We start from the raw sequence: 18,013 nt of genomic DNA, 5'->3' as shown, positions 1-18,013 counted from the left end.
TTAAATCATATAGAAATGTGAAGTATTTTTATTTTGTAAATTAAAAAAACTAACACCTAGAGGAAGGAAGGAATTTGTCTCAAGCTTTTTATACGTGACAGAGTCATATCCAGATTTAATGCCAGCACTCTTTCTACAACATACTGTGATATATCCTCGACTGAGGATTCTGAAAGCTATATAGCTTTAAATCCCAAAGTAAATGGAAATATCTCCTCTGTTTTTGAACTCTGAGTGTCAAGGTCAAATGTAGGGTTATATATTTAAGCCTTAGAAGTCTAGACTTATCCTCTTATTTTAGACAGAAGTTAAGTGATTTGTCCATAATCATATCAGCCGTAGTTAAGAATAGAGCTCCTGAACTCAAATCCTTTGATTACACTTCTAGAATGATTTTCTCAAGGGAGAATTTTGACTTAACCTCTTTGGTCCTAATTCACTGTCAGCTAATGATGTGCTGCATGCTAGAACTGAAAAGGATGCCCCTTATTCCACGTGGAAATTTACTCACACCTAGGTCTTTTTTTTTTTCATTGCTCTAGGCTTAGAGGATCTTCAGAATTAAAGAGAAGAAATGGTTGATTTCTAATGGAATCTTTCCCCGGGTAAAATGTTCAGAAGTCCCCAAGAAAGGGGTTGCATTGACAGATCTGTTTATATTTTAGAATTTGAAAAATATGCAAATTTAGAATGTCTAGTAACTGATTAGAGGGGACTGGAATGTAAACAAATCTTATAACTTACTGACAGTCATCCCACCTCTACCATTTGCTGATTGTTGATGGTGGGCTTGATTTTCAACTGTAAAATGGTGGGGGTAAATTTCATGACCTCAGAGATCCCTTCTAATTCTCAGCTTAATATCATAAAAACTGTAATTTATTAATAGGAAACTCTCTTCCTCTCTAACTCTTTCCCAATCTCACTTCTGCCATTTCCACCATTCTTACCCGTCTTTCAAAGTTCAGTTCAAATGCTACATCCTTTAGCAGAAGACTATGAGATCTTCCTGATTCCTATCATCATCTACTTCTATGTCCCTTCATGGTGCTTCATGCTCCTCTTACTACTTTATATTAATGTGATTTGAATTATATTTTTATATATGCCTTGTCCCTCCCAACTTGTTTGTAGGAAATGTTTAGAACACAATTTCTAGGATCCTGAGGACCTGAGTTAAAAATATCATGGCTAATACTACTTGTTTGACATTGGGCAAGTCATTTTATCTCCCCTGGGCCTCAGTTTCCTCATCTGAATAGTAGAATTAATTAAAGAACTAAGGGTGTTGATTTAAATTGCCTCTGATCTATGATTCAGTATCTTAGCTCCTCAAGATCAAGACCATGCTTCATCTTTGTATTTCTCTCACCATTCCAGAGTTGTTTAATATATGTTTATCAAATGAATGTTAAAAAAAAAACTCTTTAGTAATTCATGCTAGAAGGAGGATTCCTGCTCCAGCAAGAAATAAGAACCAAAATACTTCTTGAGACTCCTTTTTATTCTTGATTTACTTTTTTTTCTGACTCCTGCCTAAAACTCCAGTAAACAGAGCAAATTGCTTAGTAATACTCACCAAATGGTTTTTATGGGGCGTAGCCCCATAAAGGTGTAGCCCGTTCTATGCTCTTGTTGCTGGGCAGCAGGAGCAAAAACTGGGGGGTGGGACTTGGAATGTTTGCTGGTTTCCCTAGTAACCCATCATCTTCTGTCCATGGTGGTGGCCATAGCTAGCTAGACCCAAGTAGATGACCTGGATGTAGACTCTGCATGTAAGTAGACAGGTACCATTTTGTGCTTAGGCTTTTGCCTTTTGTATGACGTTCTCATATCTTAGGAACTGATTAAAAATGAACCAAAAGTCTTTACAAAAGGAAGCCAAATTACTTTTTTCTGTTTCCTGGAGGTTGGATATGAGATCAAAAGATACACACACAAGTCTTGACAATATGTTATAACTGGAGAAAAATCTGTAACTGCTTTTCAAGTTCTATCTTGACAAACTGAGACCAGTAAAGAGGGCAGGAGAGAAAAATGGGACAATGTGGGTATGAATATGTTTTTGTCTGATTACATGTTTTCATCTAGAAGACTGAGAGAGGATACAGGTTGAAAGGGGAGGCGTTTAAAGCCAAAAGTAGGTTACACCCCTTTAAAAAGCAAATTAGGTTTCAGAAAATTCTCTAGTGATATATCTCTTACATATTTCTTTCAACTATTTCTCATAAGTTAAATTCATACAACTAGGCCCAATATTTGAGACTACTTGGGAGAACTGACAATTTTTTTTTTTAGTTTTTGCTAGGCAATGGGGTTAAGTGGCTTGCCCAAGGCCACACAGCTAGGTGATTATTAAGTATCTGAAGCCAGATTTGAACTCAGGTACTCCTGATTCCAGAGCCGGTGCTCTATCCACTGCGCCACCTAGCCGCCCCCATGACAAATTTGTTAAAAATGTGAATTACTACATTTTTTAGACAAATGGAATTTTATTATTTTTGAAAATATAAAATGGATAATGCAGCATAGTAGAAAGAGGTCTACTTAAAGTCATAAGATTAGGGTTTGAGCCCTCCCTTGGAAGGGTTGTGAAATTCAATCCTAAACACATTGCTGGGGACATCTCTCTCTTCCCCAGCACCCAAACGCAAAAACCCTGACTCATGCTCTAGGAAATCTCAAATGGGTTGATCTCTTAAATTGATCCCCAAATCTCACAGGTCTCACACTCAATAAAATAGCTGATTCTCCTCTGCTGTACTTAGGGTAATGTCTCTAAATGCTCCTTTGCTGAATAAGAAACCATTCTCTGATACTCCTAAAAATAATCTACTGGAATATTGACATCCCTTTGGAAACTCTCTTTATTGGCAGGAGACAAGTAAGAAATATTATGTCTTGGCACCTATTTATGTCTTCTCTATCTTCCCTTCCCTTCTGTCTTATGGCCCTCATCATCCTAGTGGAGGGGCCCCAGGGGGAAGCACAAAGGATTTGGAATTCCAGGACTAATCTTGGAGTCCAAACTCTGTCATTTACTACTCAAGTAACTTTAAGTAAGCCACCCTTTATGAACTTTGGTTTCCTTTTCTTCAAAACAAAGGGACTGAATTCAGAAATATCTGTTATTTACAGTTCCTTGTGATTCCAAATTCCTGACAAGGTAAAAAAGCTAATTTAAAATGAATTCCTGTCCAAAAATGCTTAATTCATTGATCCTTAACCACTTGAGCTTTATATAAATATTGTATGTTAAAAGTTTGGAGGGGTGGCTAGGTGGCACAGTGGATAGAGCACCGGTCCTGGAGTCAGAAGTACCTGAGTTCAAATCTGACCTCAGACACTTAATAGTTACCTAGCTGTGTGGTCTTGGGCAAGCCACTTAACCCCATTTGCCTTGCAAAAACCTAAAAAAAAAAGTTTGGAAACAATGGACCCTCAAGGTAATAAGATTAAAAGCTAGATTGAACATCATAGATAACCTAGACAAATGCCCTCATTTTATAAATTAGGAAGCTAGGTCTTAAAGACAAATAATTTGCTATAGATTAAAAAGCTAAAAATCAGACCCAAGTCCTCTGATTTCAAATCTAGTGCTCTTCCCCCATAACATCCTGAAGAAATATTTAGTCAGCAAGAGATCTCAGAAAGAGACTCTATTCTAACTTCCCCCTTCTCATACATACATACATACATAGTCCCAAAGAACTACATACACCCAATTACTTGCCCATGGGCACACAACAAAACCACGATTTGAATCTATGGAATCAGTTCTGTATTTTACTACTTTACCTGGCTACCATACTAATTTTTTTAAATCTCAAACATTATATCATTCAAATATTTTCCTTTCACATGGTAAATAATGATTTCTGGTTGCATTTCACTAATCATTTGAAAACTTTTACACAAAATTGTGTTCATTATTATTGGACAGAGGTTAATCAGCAGCTTAGGAGTCATTTATTATCTTGCTATTTTTCCATTTTTCCAGTAAAATCACTTACTTTTAAGAAATTTAATCACCTTAGCTTAAATCTCCAAGTTATCTACTAATCCTTGTACAAAAAAGAGTGACAAGATTGTCAGAATGCAATGATTTAACATTGTTGTTTCTATCTTCGGACTATCTGTATTTCCATGCAAACATTTAGGTCCAGAGAGATCTCATATCAGAGTCTTTGCTTCCAGATACCATCACCCTGTATTTAAGGCATTTGATTTCATGAAAATGGAATTCTGAAAACCTACCCCAATACCCCAATTTGTGATGCCTTCTTATATAAAGGTAACATTGAAGATGTAGCTGAGCCTTTATTACCTTTGATTGATTAATTCAATAAGATTTGGTTTTGGCAGTGATGGGTCTTAAACTGGCTTTTTAAAAATGTCTTTCTCCTTCAGTGGCTGCTCATTGCACCTTGGGACAATGTCATAGTTCTACCGTAATCTTCAAAAGAATATACTTCTTCTTAAGCACAAGAGCATCAGTATAAAATCATTTAATATGCTATCTTTCCTAGAAAATTTTTTTTTTAACAAGGGACCAGAAGGACAAGGAGTTGAAAGGACTGATTGATAATGTAATTTAAGACCCTCTGAAACCTATCTAGTAGCAGCATGACCTGGTGTCTCTGAAATAAAGTAAGTTGGTTTACATTTGCCTGCTTGTAACTTCCTCAAATAATGGTACACTTTAAATCTAACTCTAAATTTTATGACTCTGAAGTTGTTATTTTCAAACTTTTAACATTCAATGTCTATCTAAAGTCAAATTGTTGTAAATCAACTAATTAAGCATTCTGATCATTCTCAGAGAAAACCCAAATCTTGTTTCTCCTTCCTCATTATTTTTAACAAACTTAAAAATAGCATTCCTCCTATGCTCTGGCAGAATAAGGGACTGAAGAAAATACTTTTCCTTCACCTCTCAAACCCTAACCAACAAAACATGCAACTCTTCCTCTTCTTTGTCTCTTGCTTCCCCCAGTCCTCTATGTTATTCATACAGTCAAAATGGATTCATTTTCAGGGCAATATAGGTTTTATTAACTGGAACATTAATTGAATTCTTTCTCCTTTTTTTCTTCTAAATCCAGTAAACTTCTTAAGACTTTTCTCTCTTTGAAGGTTTTTGTCCCTCTATATTATTTCTTTGACTCTCAAACAATGTGAAAGTTTTTTGTTTGCTTATTTTTAATAATACCTTTGTCTGGTCTTGAAAACATGAATATATTAATTTTTACTACTTAGTCATTTCTCCTATTTAACTATTATTTATTTTTCTTGTGTTTCTTGTTTTGAAAGGTTTATATATTGATCATATTGATTTCTTTGGACTAATATTAGCTTCCAATTGTTGAAAGTCCATTAAAAAAATGGTAATGGATCAGGAAGAGTTAAATCAGAGAAAGAAAATTATAGACCTATTTCCCTGATGAATATAGCTGCAAAAATCTTAAAGAATTTTGCTAAGGCAAAATGATTACAACAAGTTACCACTAGGAAACACATTATGATCAAGTAGGATTTATCCCAGGAATGCAGGCTTGGTTCAATATTAGGAAAACTGTTAGTATGATTAATTATATCAATAATATACCTATCAGAAATCATATGATCATATCAATAGATGCTGAAAAAGCTTGTGACAAAATACAGCACCCATTCTTAATAAAAACACTAGAGAGTGTAGGAATAAATGGTTTGTTCCTTAGAATAAATAATAAGGAGTATCTATCTGAAACCATCAACAAGCATTATATTCAACAGGGAGAGCTAGAGGCATTTCCAATAAGATCAGGGGTGAAACAAGGATGCCCATTATCACCACTACTATTCAATATCGTATTAGAAATGTTAGCTTCAGCAATAAGAGAAGAAAAAGAAATTGAAGGAATTAGAATTGGGAAGGAGGAAACAAAACTCTCACTCTTTGAAGATTACATGAGGGTATACCTAGAGGATCCTAAAAAGTCATCTTAAAAAAACTACTAGAAATAATTAGCAACTTTAGCAAAGTGACAGGATATAAAATAAACCCTCATTAAATCCTCAACATTTTTATATATGACTACCAAGATACAGCAGAAAGAGCTAGAAAGAGAAATCCCATTCAAAATAACCTCAGACAAAATAAAATATCTGGGACTCTACCCGCCAAGGCAGACTCAAAAACTTTTTGAAAACAATTACAAAACTCTTCTCACACAAATAAAATCAGATTTAAATACCTGGACAAACATCAACTGTTCATGGATAGGTCAAACTAACATAATAAAAATGACAATTCTACCAAAACTAAACTACTTGTTTAGCACCCTACCAAACAAAATTCCAAAAAAATTACTTCAGTGAGTTAGAAAAAGTTGTAAATAAATTTATATGGAAAAATAAAAAGTCAAGAATTTCCAGGCATTCAATGAAAAAAAAGTACAAAAGAAGGTGGCTTAGTCTCACATGTGTAAAATTATATTACAAAGCATCAGTCATCAAAACTGTCTGGCATTGGCTAAGAAATAGAGTCATAGATCAATGGAATAGACTAGGTGCAATAGCAGGAAATGATTATAGTAATCTGCTGTTTGATAAACCCAAAGAGTCCAGCTATTGGGATAAAACAAAACTCTCTTCAATAAAAACTATTGGGAAAATTGGAAGTATGGAAGAAACTTAGATTAGGCCAGCACCTCATACCCTATACCAAGATAAGATCCAAATGTATACAGGATTTAGACATAAGAAAACAATATTATAAGCAAACTAAAAGATCAAGGAGTAGTAGTTTATCTGTCAGATCTATGGAAAGGGAAACAGTTTATGACCAAGGAAGAGATAGAGAACATCATTCAAAACAAACTAGATAATTTTGATTACATTAAATTAAAAAGCTTTTGCATAGACGAAACCACTATAACCAACGTCAAAAGAAATGTAGTAAATTGGGAAACAATTTTTGCAACTAGTATTTCTGACTAAGGACTCATTTCTAAAATATACAGAGAACTGAGTCAAATTTTCAAAAAAACAAGCCATTCTCTAATTGACAAATGGTCAAAGGATATGCAAAGGCAATTTATAGATGAGGAAATCAAAGCAATCCATAGTCATATGAAAAATTGCTCTAAATCATTACTTATTAGAGAAATACAAATTAAAGCATCTCTGAAATACCACCTCTCACCTCTCAGACTGGCCAACATGACCAGAACGGACAATGATCAATGTTAGAAGGGTTGTGGGAAATCTGGGAGACTAATACATTGTTGGTGGGGCTGTGAACTCATCCAACCTTTCTGGAGAGCAATTTGGGATTATGCCTAAAGGGCAACAAAAATGTGCATCCCCTTTGATCCAGCAATACCACTACTGGGTCTATACCCTCAAGAGATCATGAAAAAGGGTAAAAACATCATTTGTGCAAAAATTTATAGTAGTCCTGTTTGTGGTAGCAAAAAATTGGAAATTAAGTGAATGTCCCTCAGTTGGGGAATGGCTTAACAAACTGTGGTATATGTATGTGATGGAACACTATTGTTCTATAAGGAAACCAGGAGGGATGGGAGTTCAGGGAAGCCTGGGAGGATTTGCATGAACTGATGCTGAGCTATGAACAGAACCAGAAAAACATTGTACACCCTAACAGCAACATGGGGGTGATAATTAACCTTGATGGATTTGCTCTTTCCATCAGTACAACAACCAAGGACAATTTTGGGATATCTGCAATGGAGAATACCATCTGTATCTAGAGAAAGAATTATGGGCTTTGAACAGAGACCAAAGACTATTACCTTCAAATTAGGGAAAAAAAGCCCATTATCTTATGGAATTTTACTATCTTGTATTTTATTTTTCTTCCTTAAGGATATGATTTCTCTGTCATCACATTCACCTAAGATCAGTGTATAACATGGAAGCAATGTAAATAATAATAGAATGCCTTCTTTGGGGGGGTTGGGGGAGGGAAGCAAGAATCGGGGAGAAATTGTAAAACAAAATAAATCTTTCCAAAAAAAACGGTGGTATGATCTGAACAAATTAGTCAGCCTCACCCTGACAGTAATCAAAGAGAAATAATTTAAAAAACAGTAATTATGGCAGGGTATATTAATTTGGAAGTATAATCAAATCTATATTTTTCAGAATATCACATTCATGTATCTTTTTAAAATTCTTAAATCCTTATAAATAAAATATATCCAAGGTTATTAAGATGGATTTTCCTTGGTGATTGGATATTTTTCTCTTGGCTATTTGTAATATTCGTTATTGAGTTTTGACTACAGAATTTCCTGGTGAAATAAATTAAGATTCTCTTTTGTGGATGATCAATGGATCCTAATGATCTACATTTTTATTTCTAAGTAGGAGGTAGGCAGTTATGTGGAAGCTTGATTATCACAATACCTGGTACAGGAAGAGGAACAACATTAATACAGTCTAAAAAGCTAAAATCTTATAGGTCAAGGAAAGGAGACATAAATGTAGAAAGTTGACAAGATCATGAGTTGCTTTGAAAGAGATTTGGGCACTGTGTGGACAAAACTGGTCAACAGTATGACCACACCAGAGACCATGCATAACCTTTTCCCCATAACCTGGGATGTAGTTCTTGAGAGTAGAAGATTGGTTCTCAGTTTTCCTATCTGAATTCCATATGGATGACTAGAGAGTTTAAAATCTAAGGATGCTAGCACTAAAAACTACAACTGCTTTGTTCCAGCAAGAAGAAGGCATTTGCTCATTTTAGAGGTATCGATCTCAAAAATATCATTCCCAGAATGACAGTCTATTTTTCAACAAAACTTCTGCTCCCAATACCCCAGAACAAGGAATATAGCCAATAAATTCACAAGAATAGAAGTTAGAAAACTCCTCTACAAAAAAGTAAATTATTGTATTATAATAATAGAGAGCTATAGAAAGGACCTACTTTCAAATAGCAAATCAATCACATGCTGATTATAATGAATGCTTGGCAGATAAACCTGAATTTTGAACTTCGGTTATGCAATCATACGTTAATGGAAGGTGAGTGTTGCCTTCATCTATTTCCTCAATGGAGAGAACAGGCAACCAGAAGACAAAGAATGGGAGATACACAACAGTACAAAACTAGAAGAACAGAATTAAAGGAAATTGCTAGCAGGAAAAGGACAATTTATGAATCTAGCTGTGGTCATCCTCATAAAATTTCTATGTATTAAAAGTACAGTTATCCTCTCACCTCTCCTTTCAGCAATATAATGTTCCTGAAGCCATCAATTCCCAGTGATATGGAGGGGGGGCGGGAAAGGAGAGTACAATGACTTTTGGAAGGACCGAACAATAAAGGAGTCTGGTACTTAGAACACAAGAGAAAGGGCAGAAGGCAATAAACCCCAAAAGAAAAGTAGGGGTTAACCTTAGCCCCCAAAGATATAAACCAACAATGAACTTAAGAAAATAGAAGAAAAATAATGTTTTGGAAAAAAAGACTGAAAAAGGAATAGGTGCTTTGCCATCAAGCATAGAGACCCCAAAACTTCTCATAAAAAAAGAAATCATGAAAATACTATAAGATTCCCAGAGAAAATGGAAAAAGAAGAATGCCTAGAATGATTGGGAAGTGAAATAAAATATTTTTAAAAATTAAAAGAATGGGCGGCTAGGTGGCACAGTGGATAGATAGAGCACTGGCCCTGGAGTCAGGAATACGTGAGTTCAAATATAGCCTCAGACACTTAATAATTGTCTAGCTGTGTGACCTTGGGCAAGTCAATTAATTGCCTTGCAAAAAAATTTTTTAAATGAAAAGAACATTTGGAATTAAGGCAAAATTTGAGCATAGCTCTCAATTATGAAATTAGTAAGGCAAATAAATGAGTAGAAAATTTAGAACATTTGATGGAGAATTTTTCAAAAACAATGGAACCTGTGAAAAATAAGTCAATTTGAAAATACAAAGGTGTAAGTAGATTTTGACACAATACAATAAAAAGATAACAACATTGAAAGAACTCACACACTCTATACAAGCCAAAGCAAATGACTTTAAAGATTGAATCAAAGAGGATATCAAGGCTAAGATTTAATAAAAAAAATCTGAATGAGATGCTGCATGAAAAAAAATTGTCAATACTGAAAATATAAGGAAAATACAAATCATTAGATTCCATTGATCACCTACAGAGGGAAAGATGTGAATTTAAATTACCAGGAACTTCTGAAACAAGTAATAAATGTTATAAGAAGCCTAGAAAGAGACTTTGGGTCATCAAGAAAAATCCACCTGAATAGTCAAGAATATTCATTTATGATGAAAGAAGGTATTTGAATGTGATATTACAAAAAATAAAGATTGAATTGCATCCCAAAATAACATCTTGAAAAGTGAATTCTAATAATTTTAAAAAATAAAATTTCAACAAAAAGGAGTATTCAAGTTATTGAAAGAAAAACCAAGATCAGTAAACTCAATCAGTATACCCTTGAAAGTAAGAAACAGAAGAAAAGTAAAAACAATTAAGTAGCAGAAAAGATTAAGCAGTGAAATCAATGTTCTAATGTTTGTAAGACAAGACAAATTTTTTTTTTAGTGCAACCTTTCATACTGTTTGAGAGTCAAAGAAAGAACATCTAGGGTCAAAAGCCAAGGAGATAAAAATCTAAGGAGTTTACTGAATTCAAGAGGAAGAAAGGAAGAATTTAAGGTTTCTGTAATTGAAATCTATATTGCCTAATAAATGAATCCATGTGTGTGTATGTCATGTATGTGTCATTAAAGAGAAATATCGCCAAGGCATGAAGGAGTCTAGAGACCAAGGAAAGATAGATTTGCATATTTGTCTAGTATAGGGGGAAAACTGTTGGAAAACATGAAAAGAAAAAAAAGAGGAAAATACAAGGAAGGAAAAACAATTTGTAACTTTTTTCTAAGGTAGGAAATGATGGGAGAGATATTAATATACATTCACATGGGGATAAGTAGAAAGAAAGTAACTTAGGATGGTTTTTAACCATGGGGAGAGAGCACCTTAAAAAATTTTCTATTGAGAATAAGAATCATGCTTCCCAAAACTGTATTCCACCCCCAGAACAGGGGATTACTGGTTCCCTAAGTTTTCACCTACTATGAAAGATAAGTGAATTTTAGAAAGATTAAGAATTAGAGTCTTAAGATTAACTAGCCTTAGGTTGGGAAAATGGTAAACATAAGGTCATAAAGGAAGTCTATCCCCTATGTCAAGGGATATTGGCATCTAACTGACATTGCCATCTTCATGATTTAATTATTTTAAGAAAAAAATTTCACAGAATAAGGTTCTTTAAAAATTTTTTTTAATTAGGGGAGAGGGGAATGTGTGCTATCTGCAGCCAAATAAAAAGAGATGGAAAATTTTCTGTCTTCCAAAAACCTATTTTGTAATGAGACAAAAAAAGTGTAAGACCTATGAATAAAATAATATATCTTGGAATAATGTGGAACAGAAAGAAATTAAGAGGGAGATGATATAAATGAATATTTCCCTGAAAAGGTTGCTAAAAATGAACATTATTGAAGTTGAGAGTATTTGAAGGGGGAGTAGAGCAAACAGGATGCTGATTTTATTGAGGACAGGGAAAGAAAAAGCTAAAAAAGGAGAAACAACATTAAAGGAAGCAGTAATTGAAATAGAATTAAGATGAAGAAGAAGAGAAAGGTTATGGGAGGAATGAAGAAGGAAAGTGGACCAAATTGGAATAAACTCAATTAACCACAGAAACAAAATATTGATTTCAAAGAAAGTAAACAAATTAGAAGGAAAAGATCATAATCTTTAACATGAACTTTGCAAGAAAAGAATGAATTCTTCCAATGAAAGAAAAAAGAAAACCCAACAATTTTCTACTTACAAGATTAAGAATTTTAAAAAATAAAAATACATGTAAAATGAAAGTAAGGAAAAATTTTTACAATGCATCACAAGGTCTCAAAAGAACAGTAATTGTAGTCCTAATGTCAGGTAAGGCAGGTATAGAAATTGACAATGTTTTAATAGAGAAATTATAGTATGTTTTAAGCAACAATAAAATAATACTATTATAAAAAATCAATGGACCAAATCACATATGACCCAGTTGCTTAAAGGAAATATGACAAAAGATATTGAGAGTATCGCAATTATGAGAGTTTTTAATATTCATCTTTCAGAGCTGAATAAATGCAAAGGATACAAAGGAAAACAGAATTGAATAGAATAGTTATTTTCTGAATGAGAATGTTAAAGAACATAGATATTTTTCATCCTAATAATTATCTTTATTGAAATATCATGATTTAGGACACAAAGATATTGTGAATGTAAAAATAAATAAATGTAAAATATTATAAATGTAAACAGTACAAGTAGGAGGCAACCAGTAAACAGTCAATTCAGGGAACATAATCTAAAAATATTAATCTAACTGAAAACTAAGTAGAATATAATAAATAATGAGTTGGACAAAGAAGAAATCATATATGATAAATGAATATATTAACTAGAATAATAATGGGATAGCATATAAAAATTTTGTAGATGATACTAAGATGAACCTCAGTACACACATTTCTCAAAACATATTAAAATAGAAAAATGAATATTAATGAACTAAACTAGAAAATGAACACACATTTAAAAAGAAAACCCAGAACAAATGCAAAAGAAGAAATCTTAAAAGTTCTCCTTGAATAGGTAGAAATACTAGATGAAAATGACTAATTAAAAAAATTAACAATATTGGCGAAACAATTTAATAAGAAAAGTTGGCTAATTTAATAAGAAATTAGAATTCATGTTAATCAATAAACTGACTAAAAAACCAAACCTTTTTAAAGTGCCAGCAATTTTTCTGCATGGGCACAATAGATCAAGAGAATTTTATGGTTTTGATTATTAAAAATATTTACCTACAGTTTTTTTTTTTTTTAAATCCTAGCCTACAAATGATTTAGAAGTTCTTTTTTGCTTTCTGGGATAGGGCAGGTGCTATTAGGTCACATATCCTCATTCACTCCTTCCTCTTTCCTCCCTGGTCTCTGCAGGGGGGGGCACTGCCAAATGCCCAAACTAACCTAGTTGATTAATTCCCAAATTCTGAAGATTGGAGAGCCGTCACATAGCAAAATCTTGCCTCACAGTGCCACCTAGTGAAACTGGGACACTAGACTGAAAAACTACCTAACAGCCCAAGTTAAAAAATTAGACATTTATTAAGTGCCTATTATATGACTAAATATATACAGATGAGTTTCAGATAAGATGGACAGATTAGATAGATAGATAGATAAATAGATAGATAGATAGATAGAGCTTTCCTGTAGCAGGGATTTAACATACTTGAAGGAAGCCAGGGAAGGCAAGCATCAGAGATGAGAAATGGAGAGCATTGCAGTTATAGGGACAAATTGGTGAAAATGCACAGAATTAGAAGATAAAAATGTTGTGGTCAAAGAACAGAGAATAGAAGAAGAGGTTATAATGCAGCTTGGGACACAATACTAGCTAACGTGAAATAATTGTACTTGACCATTTTAAAACTGATGAGAATTAAATAAATAGAATAAAATACATAAAATGCCAATAAAGGGGTGTTGTAAACATGTGATCTAGTATTATCATTTTTAGAACATTTTCCTCCTGAGAGGATGATAGGGTGAAATACCGGGTCTCAGAATTAAAGCCAGGGAAGGAGGAGAGGGACTTAAAGGAAGGGAAAGGATGCCAGAGGGTGAGGAGTGACAAACTTTACTTACAACATCATTTTACTTGGGACTGCCATTGAGCAGATCACAAGTCTCATCTCTGAAAGAAATTGGCTGTGCTGCCTAGGTTGTGAGGAAGACTTTTTCCTGGCAGAGACAATGTTGATGCTTCAGAAGAAGAAGCAGTAAAAGCAGATACCATTGGAGGTGGAGTATGGATATACAGTAGGAGGGAGGGCACAACTGGGGGACTACCAGGTTACAACACCTGAGAGGGCGAACAGCCAGCATTATGATTCAGGTTTCCAAGAAACCAAAATTCATTCATTCAATTAGCATTTAAGTGTTAACTATCTGTAAAACTCTAGACACTAAGAAATCAGAGTAAAAAGTGAAATAGTTCCTGCCTGCAAAAGCTTATTTTCTATTGAGAAAACTAATAAATATGATCTACATTTTAAAAAATCAAATACAATATATATGTATAACAATGTGAGAAAGTTACCTAGAGTTTAGCTTCAACAAAAGACAATGTAAAGTTCATGTATTTATTGTTCACTAAGCCTGCAATTAATCACGCATGAAAGGGAGTTCAAAAAACTAAGTTTTGGGTGGGGAGGAGGGGATAGGATGTTTGTACATTGACCCAGTCAACAGGCAGGGACCTCAATAAGTGGGATTTTCGGTACTTGTTCCTCCAAGATGTGTTTCTAGTCCATGGAAGGATCATTATCAATAATTTCATCAATTTCAGAAAAGGTCCCTCCTTCCTCTTAATCTGGTTTATCAGTTGTGCTAAAAGATTTTCACAAAGCATGGGGGTGGCGGTGTCAGTCTTAATCTGGATGGGATTTAGGGCTACAGGGAGGCTAGTTTTTTTTTTTTACGGTAACAAATTTTTTCATTTCACTTTTATTTGCACTCTAATGTCATATTTACTCTTGTGCCATAAGCTTTTGTTTCTTCAGTTTCTTCTGGGATATCTTTTTCTTTTGAGCAATTTCCTCTTCTGGTTTAGGAACTATTTGCTCCTTTTCAGTAAGTATCATCTCAATATGGCAAGGAGAACTCATGTATGGGTTGATTCGGCCATGAGCCCTGTAAGTACGCCATCTCATTTTGGGAGCCTTGTTAACCTGGATATGCTCAATGACAAGAGAATCCACATTCAAACCCTTTAATTCAGCGTTGCTCTCTGCATTTTTAAGCATATGCAGCAAGAACTCAGCACTCTTTTTTGGCCAGCGACCCTGTGTCCAACCCCACTGCTTAGCCTGGGCACACCTGCCAACGCCACCATTATATCGATGGAATGGAACACATTGTTTCTTCAATGTGACATCTTTCAAATACTTGGTAGCTTTTCGGATGTGCATGCCCTTGATGGCTTGAGCTGTTTCACGGGTGTTCTTGAAGTGGACCCGGAGATTTGAACCCCTTGACTTGCATGATTTTGTGGGGTTCTCTGGATCAAGAGAATACCTCACCATTTTAAATGACTACCCTTCACCGAGGCCTTCGGGCCGGCTAGACTGAGGGGTCGATGGGACCGATGCCCGCGGATTGCAGATATGGCCCCAAACCGGCGCTTCACTCACTCAGGACGGCTCCGAGGCTAGTTTTCTTAAAGAGTAGGTTTGACTTTTTAGTATCTGCCTTAATCAAAGAATGGGCCTCCCCTCAGTCAAACTGAGACTTGATAAAGCTCTCCCACTATATTTTTGGTTATCCTTCATTTTCAAAGAAGATCTTGCTATCAGAGAGGTGATGCCATGACATGCATGTAAATTTACTTAGCTCAATATAAACCAAATGGATCTTCCACCACACTTCACAAGAGTCATCTTCCATTTACCTAGCTCCTGAAGGGGTAGCACTGAATCCCTTTGTAAATTGCCATAGAAATTATTGCTTCTGGAAAAAGTTAGGTCCCTTAAAGAATTGATCCTCCAGGCCATTATACCCCCAACACTATTGCTCTGCTTCAGTAGCTCTCTCTTCTTATTAGAATATAAACCCCTGAGGGCAAAAAAAACCTGACTCACTTTTAGGGTCTGGCAAGTAGTAAGGTTTTTTTTTTAGGTTTTTTGCAAGGCAATGGTGTTAAGTGAATGTTTATTTTTATTCTTTTGTTCATTCATTTTAAGGAATTATCAGATTAAGGAGATCCTTGGAATCTTTTTGTGAAAGTGAAAAAGATGCAAAGATCTCCCTCCCTAAAGCTATTCTTAAATTTAAAAAAGTGTCTGAGGTCATATTTGAACTCAGGTCCTCCTGACTCCAGGGCTGGTATTCTATCCACTGTGCCACCTAGCTATCCCAGGACATACTCTTTGGATTATTACTGCAAACTCCAAGGTGTTCTAGAACCACAAAATTTACTTTGTAAGCCCTATGAGCCTTCCAGAAGGTGGAAGAGAAAGAAAGAAAGAATCAACTTCCACTTTTGATTTCAGTGAATTGCATTTCTGAATAGGTAAAAATTCTCCTTGAAAACCTCTCATTTTCACTTCCACAATCATTTATAAAATGCCTGTTTTCTTCAAGACACTTCCTTTTACCATCTTGCTCCTCTAATTTACAGTGTTGCAAAGATAGTAAGATGTTCCCTGAAGTGCCTTGAGGTCCTTGGACACACTATAAGAATTTCTACAGTGGATCCAGTCTACATGCCAGGAATTAGTGAGTTCAAATTCTATTTTATTGGATTAGACCTAAGTGACTGAGGCAAGTTATATAACACCTCTGGGCTTTCAGTTTCTTCATCTGCAAAATAATGGAGGTTTGCTTAATTTGAAATTATGCTAATAAATTATGCCTCTAAAGCATTTTCCTGTTCCAGAGCAATAATTCTTTGATCTTAGAAAGTGTCTAAATTGAGAAATATTAAAGGTACAAAACTGCACTCACGAAGTGTATATTCTTACAAGTTAGGTGATTTCCAAGTTAGATGCCAATTTTCTTCACAGATAGATTTGTTAATACATTAAAGTAGAATTTTCAGTTGGATAGATCATCTCTATCTTCCAGATTTTTCAAATGGAAAAACCAGTGTCTGCGAATTTAAGACCTTGCCCAAGGACTTAAAGCAGAATATAGTGTTTCTGACATCAAATTTAGTGAATTTTACATTGGGCTAGTGATTCCCAATTAGTGGTTCTAGCAATAATAATCCAGAGACTTTGTGCTGGGGCACCTAGGTGGCACAGTGAATAGAGTACCAGCCCTAGAGTCAGGAGGACCTGAGTTCAAATTTGACCTCAGACACATAATAATTCCCTAGCTGTGTGACCTTGAGCAAGTCACTTAACCCTATTCCCTTGTTAAAAAAAATAATTTGTGCTTTAAAAAATCATTAATGATACTTTAGAGAGTAAATAATTTTTTCAGAATATTAAAAGTATTAAATTACTCTGGGATCACAAAACAATTTGTTATTTGCTGTTATTGTAATATTATTGAAAAAGATTGCTGGACAAAAAATGTTATTAACCTTTTTTTATTGTTCAGTCATTTTTTACTCATGTCTGACTATGATGCATTTTATTTTTCTAAGCAAAGATATTGGAATGATTTGCCATTTCCTTTTCCAGCTCATTTTATGGATGAGGAAACTGAGGCTCAATAAGGGTTAAATGATTTGAGGTAATTAGGTAGTACAGTGATTAGAATTCTGAACTTGCAGTCAGGAAGATATGAGTTCAAATTAAACTTCAGACAGTTATCCTGGACATATCACCTGACCTCTCTTTGCCTCACTTTACTCAATTAACCATAGGTCTAATAAGAGAAGTGGTATCTACCTTGCAGGTTTGCTGAGAGGATCAAATAAGAAAATATTTGGAAAGAATTTAGCATAGTCCCTGGTACTTAATAAAACACATTGTTATTTTCCCTTTTTTTGAAATTCAAAAAATTCAAAACCAAAGGTAAGATGCTACTTTTAAAAAAAATTATATTATTAATTGGCTATATACAGTGACTCTCAGGAAGGGAAAATAGTTGGCAAGGGAATGAATGAAAATTCATTAAGGACAGTTTTCTGGAGAGAAATCAGCTACACGTTCTATAAGGCTTCAGAGATCAAATTCAATACATATTTATTAAGCAACTTCTATGTATCAAGTACCATGCTAGTAGTGGGTGTAGGGACAGGATAGGAAAAGAAAGATAGAAAGAAATGAATCCAAATATCAAGTAGCTAACATTCTCTTGGCAGATACAGGAAGGGTCTTAAGGCCAGTAGTTAATTTGGTCATCATTAATTCACAATGAAAATATCAAAAACTTAGGGGAAAG

The 18,013-nt window shown here is 34.5% G+C and overlaps 2 protein-coding genes across 6 annotated transcripts in view; one reads left to right on the top strand and one right to left on the bottom strand.

Moving 5' to 3' along the window:
- The first annotated feature begins 1,692 nt into the window (after positions 1-1,692).
- Positions 1,693-18,013, top strand: part of C5H6orf118 (chromosome 5 C6orf118 homolog) — an 83,479-nt gene continuing 67,158 nt past the window's right edge. For 2 of the 5 annotated variants that reach the window (XM_074190290.1, XM_074190289.1), the window contains exon 1: positions 1,693-1,775. The gene's annotated coding sequence lies outside the window, so the exon portion shown is untranslated. Of the gene's footprint in view, positions 1,776-4,529; positions 4,651-18,013 lie in introns of all 5 variants that reach the window. The other 3 variants (XM_074190291.1, XM_074190293.1, XM_074190292.1) reach the window with 3 other exon arrangements.
- LOC141489983 (large ribosomal subunit protein uL22-like) lies at positions 14,613-15,266 on the bottom strand. Its single transcript, XM_074190288.1, has one exon. It carries the CDS (start codon positions 15,202-15,204, stop codon positions 14,650-14,652), a length of 555 nt encoding a protein of 184 aa, XP_074046389.1. The 5' UTR covers positions 15,205-15,266; the 3' UTR covers positions 14,613-14,649.

Source organism: Macrotis lagotis, chromosome 5 (assembly GCF_037893015.1).
Source record: "Macrotis lagotis isolate mMagLag1 chromosome 5, bilby.v1.9.chrom.fasta, whole genome shotgun sequence".
Taxonomy (NCBI): Eukaryota; Metazoa; Chordata; class Mammalia; order Peramelemorphia; family Peramelidae; genus Macrotis; species Macrotis lagotis.
Note: the sequence above shows the minus strand (reverse complement) of the source record. Positions and strands in the feature narration are given on the sequence as shown.

What these genes read in the sequence shown, in the direction of transcription:
- LOC141489983 (XM_074190288.1), bottom strand. Translation starts at nt 15,204, where the DNA reads ATGGTGAGGTATTCTCTTGATCCAGAGAACCCCACAAAATCATGCAAG.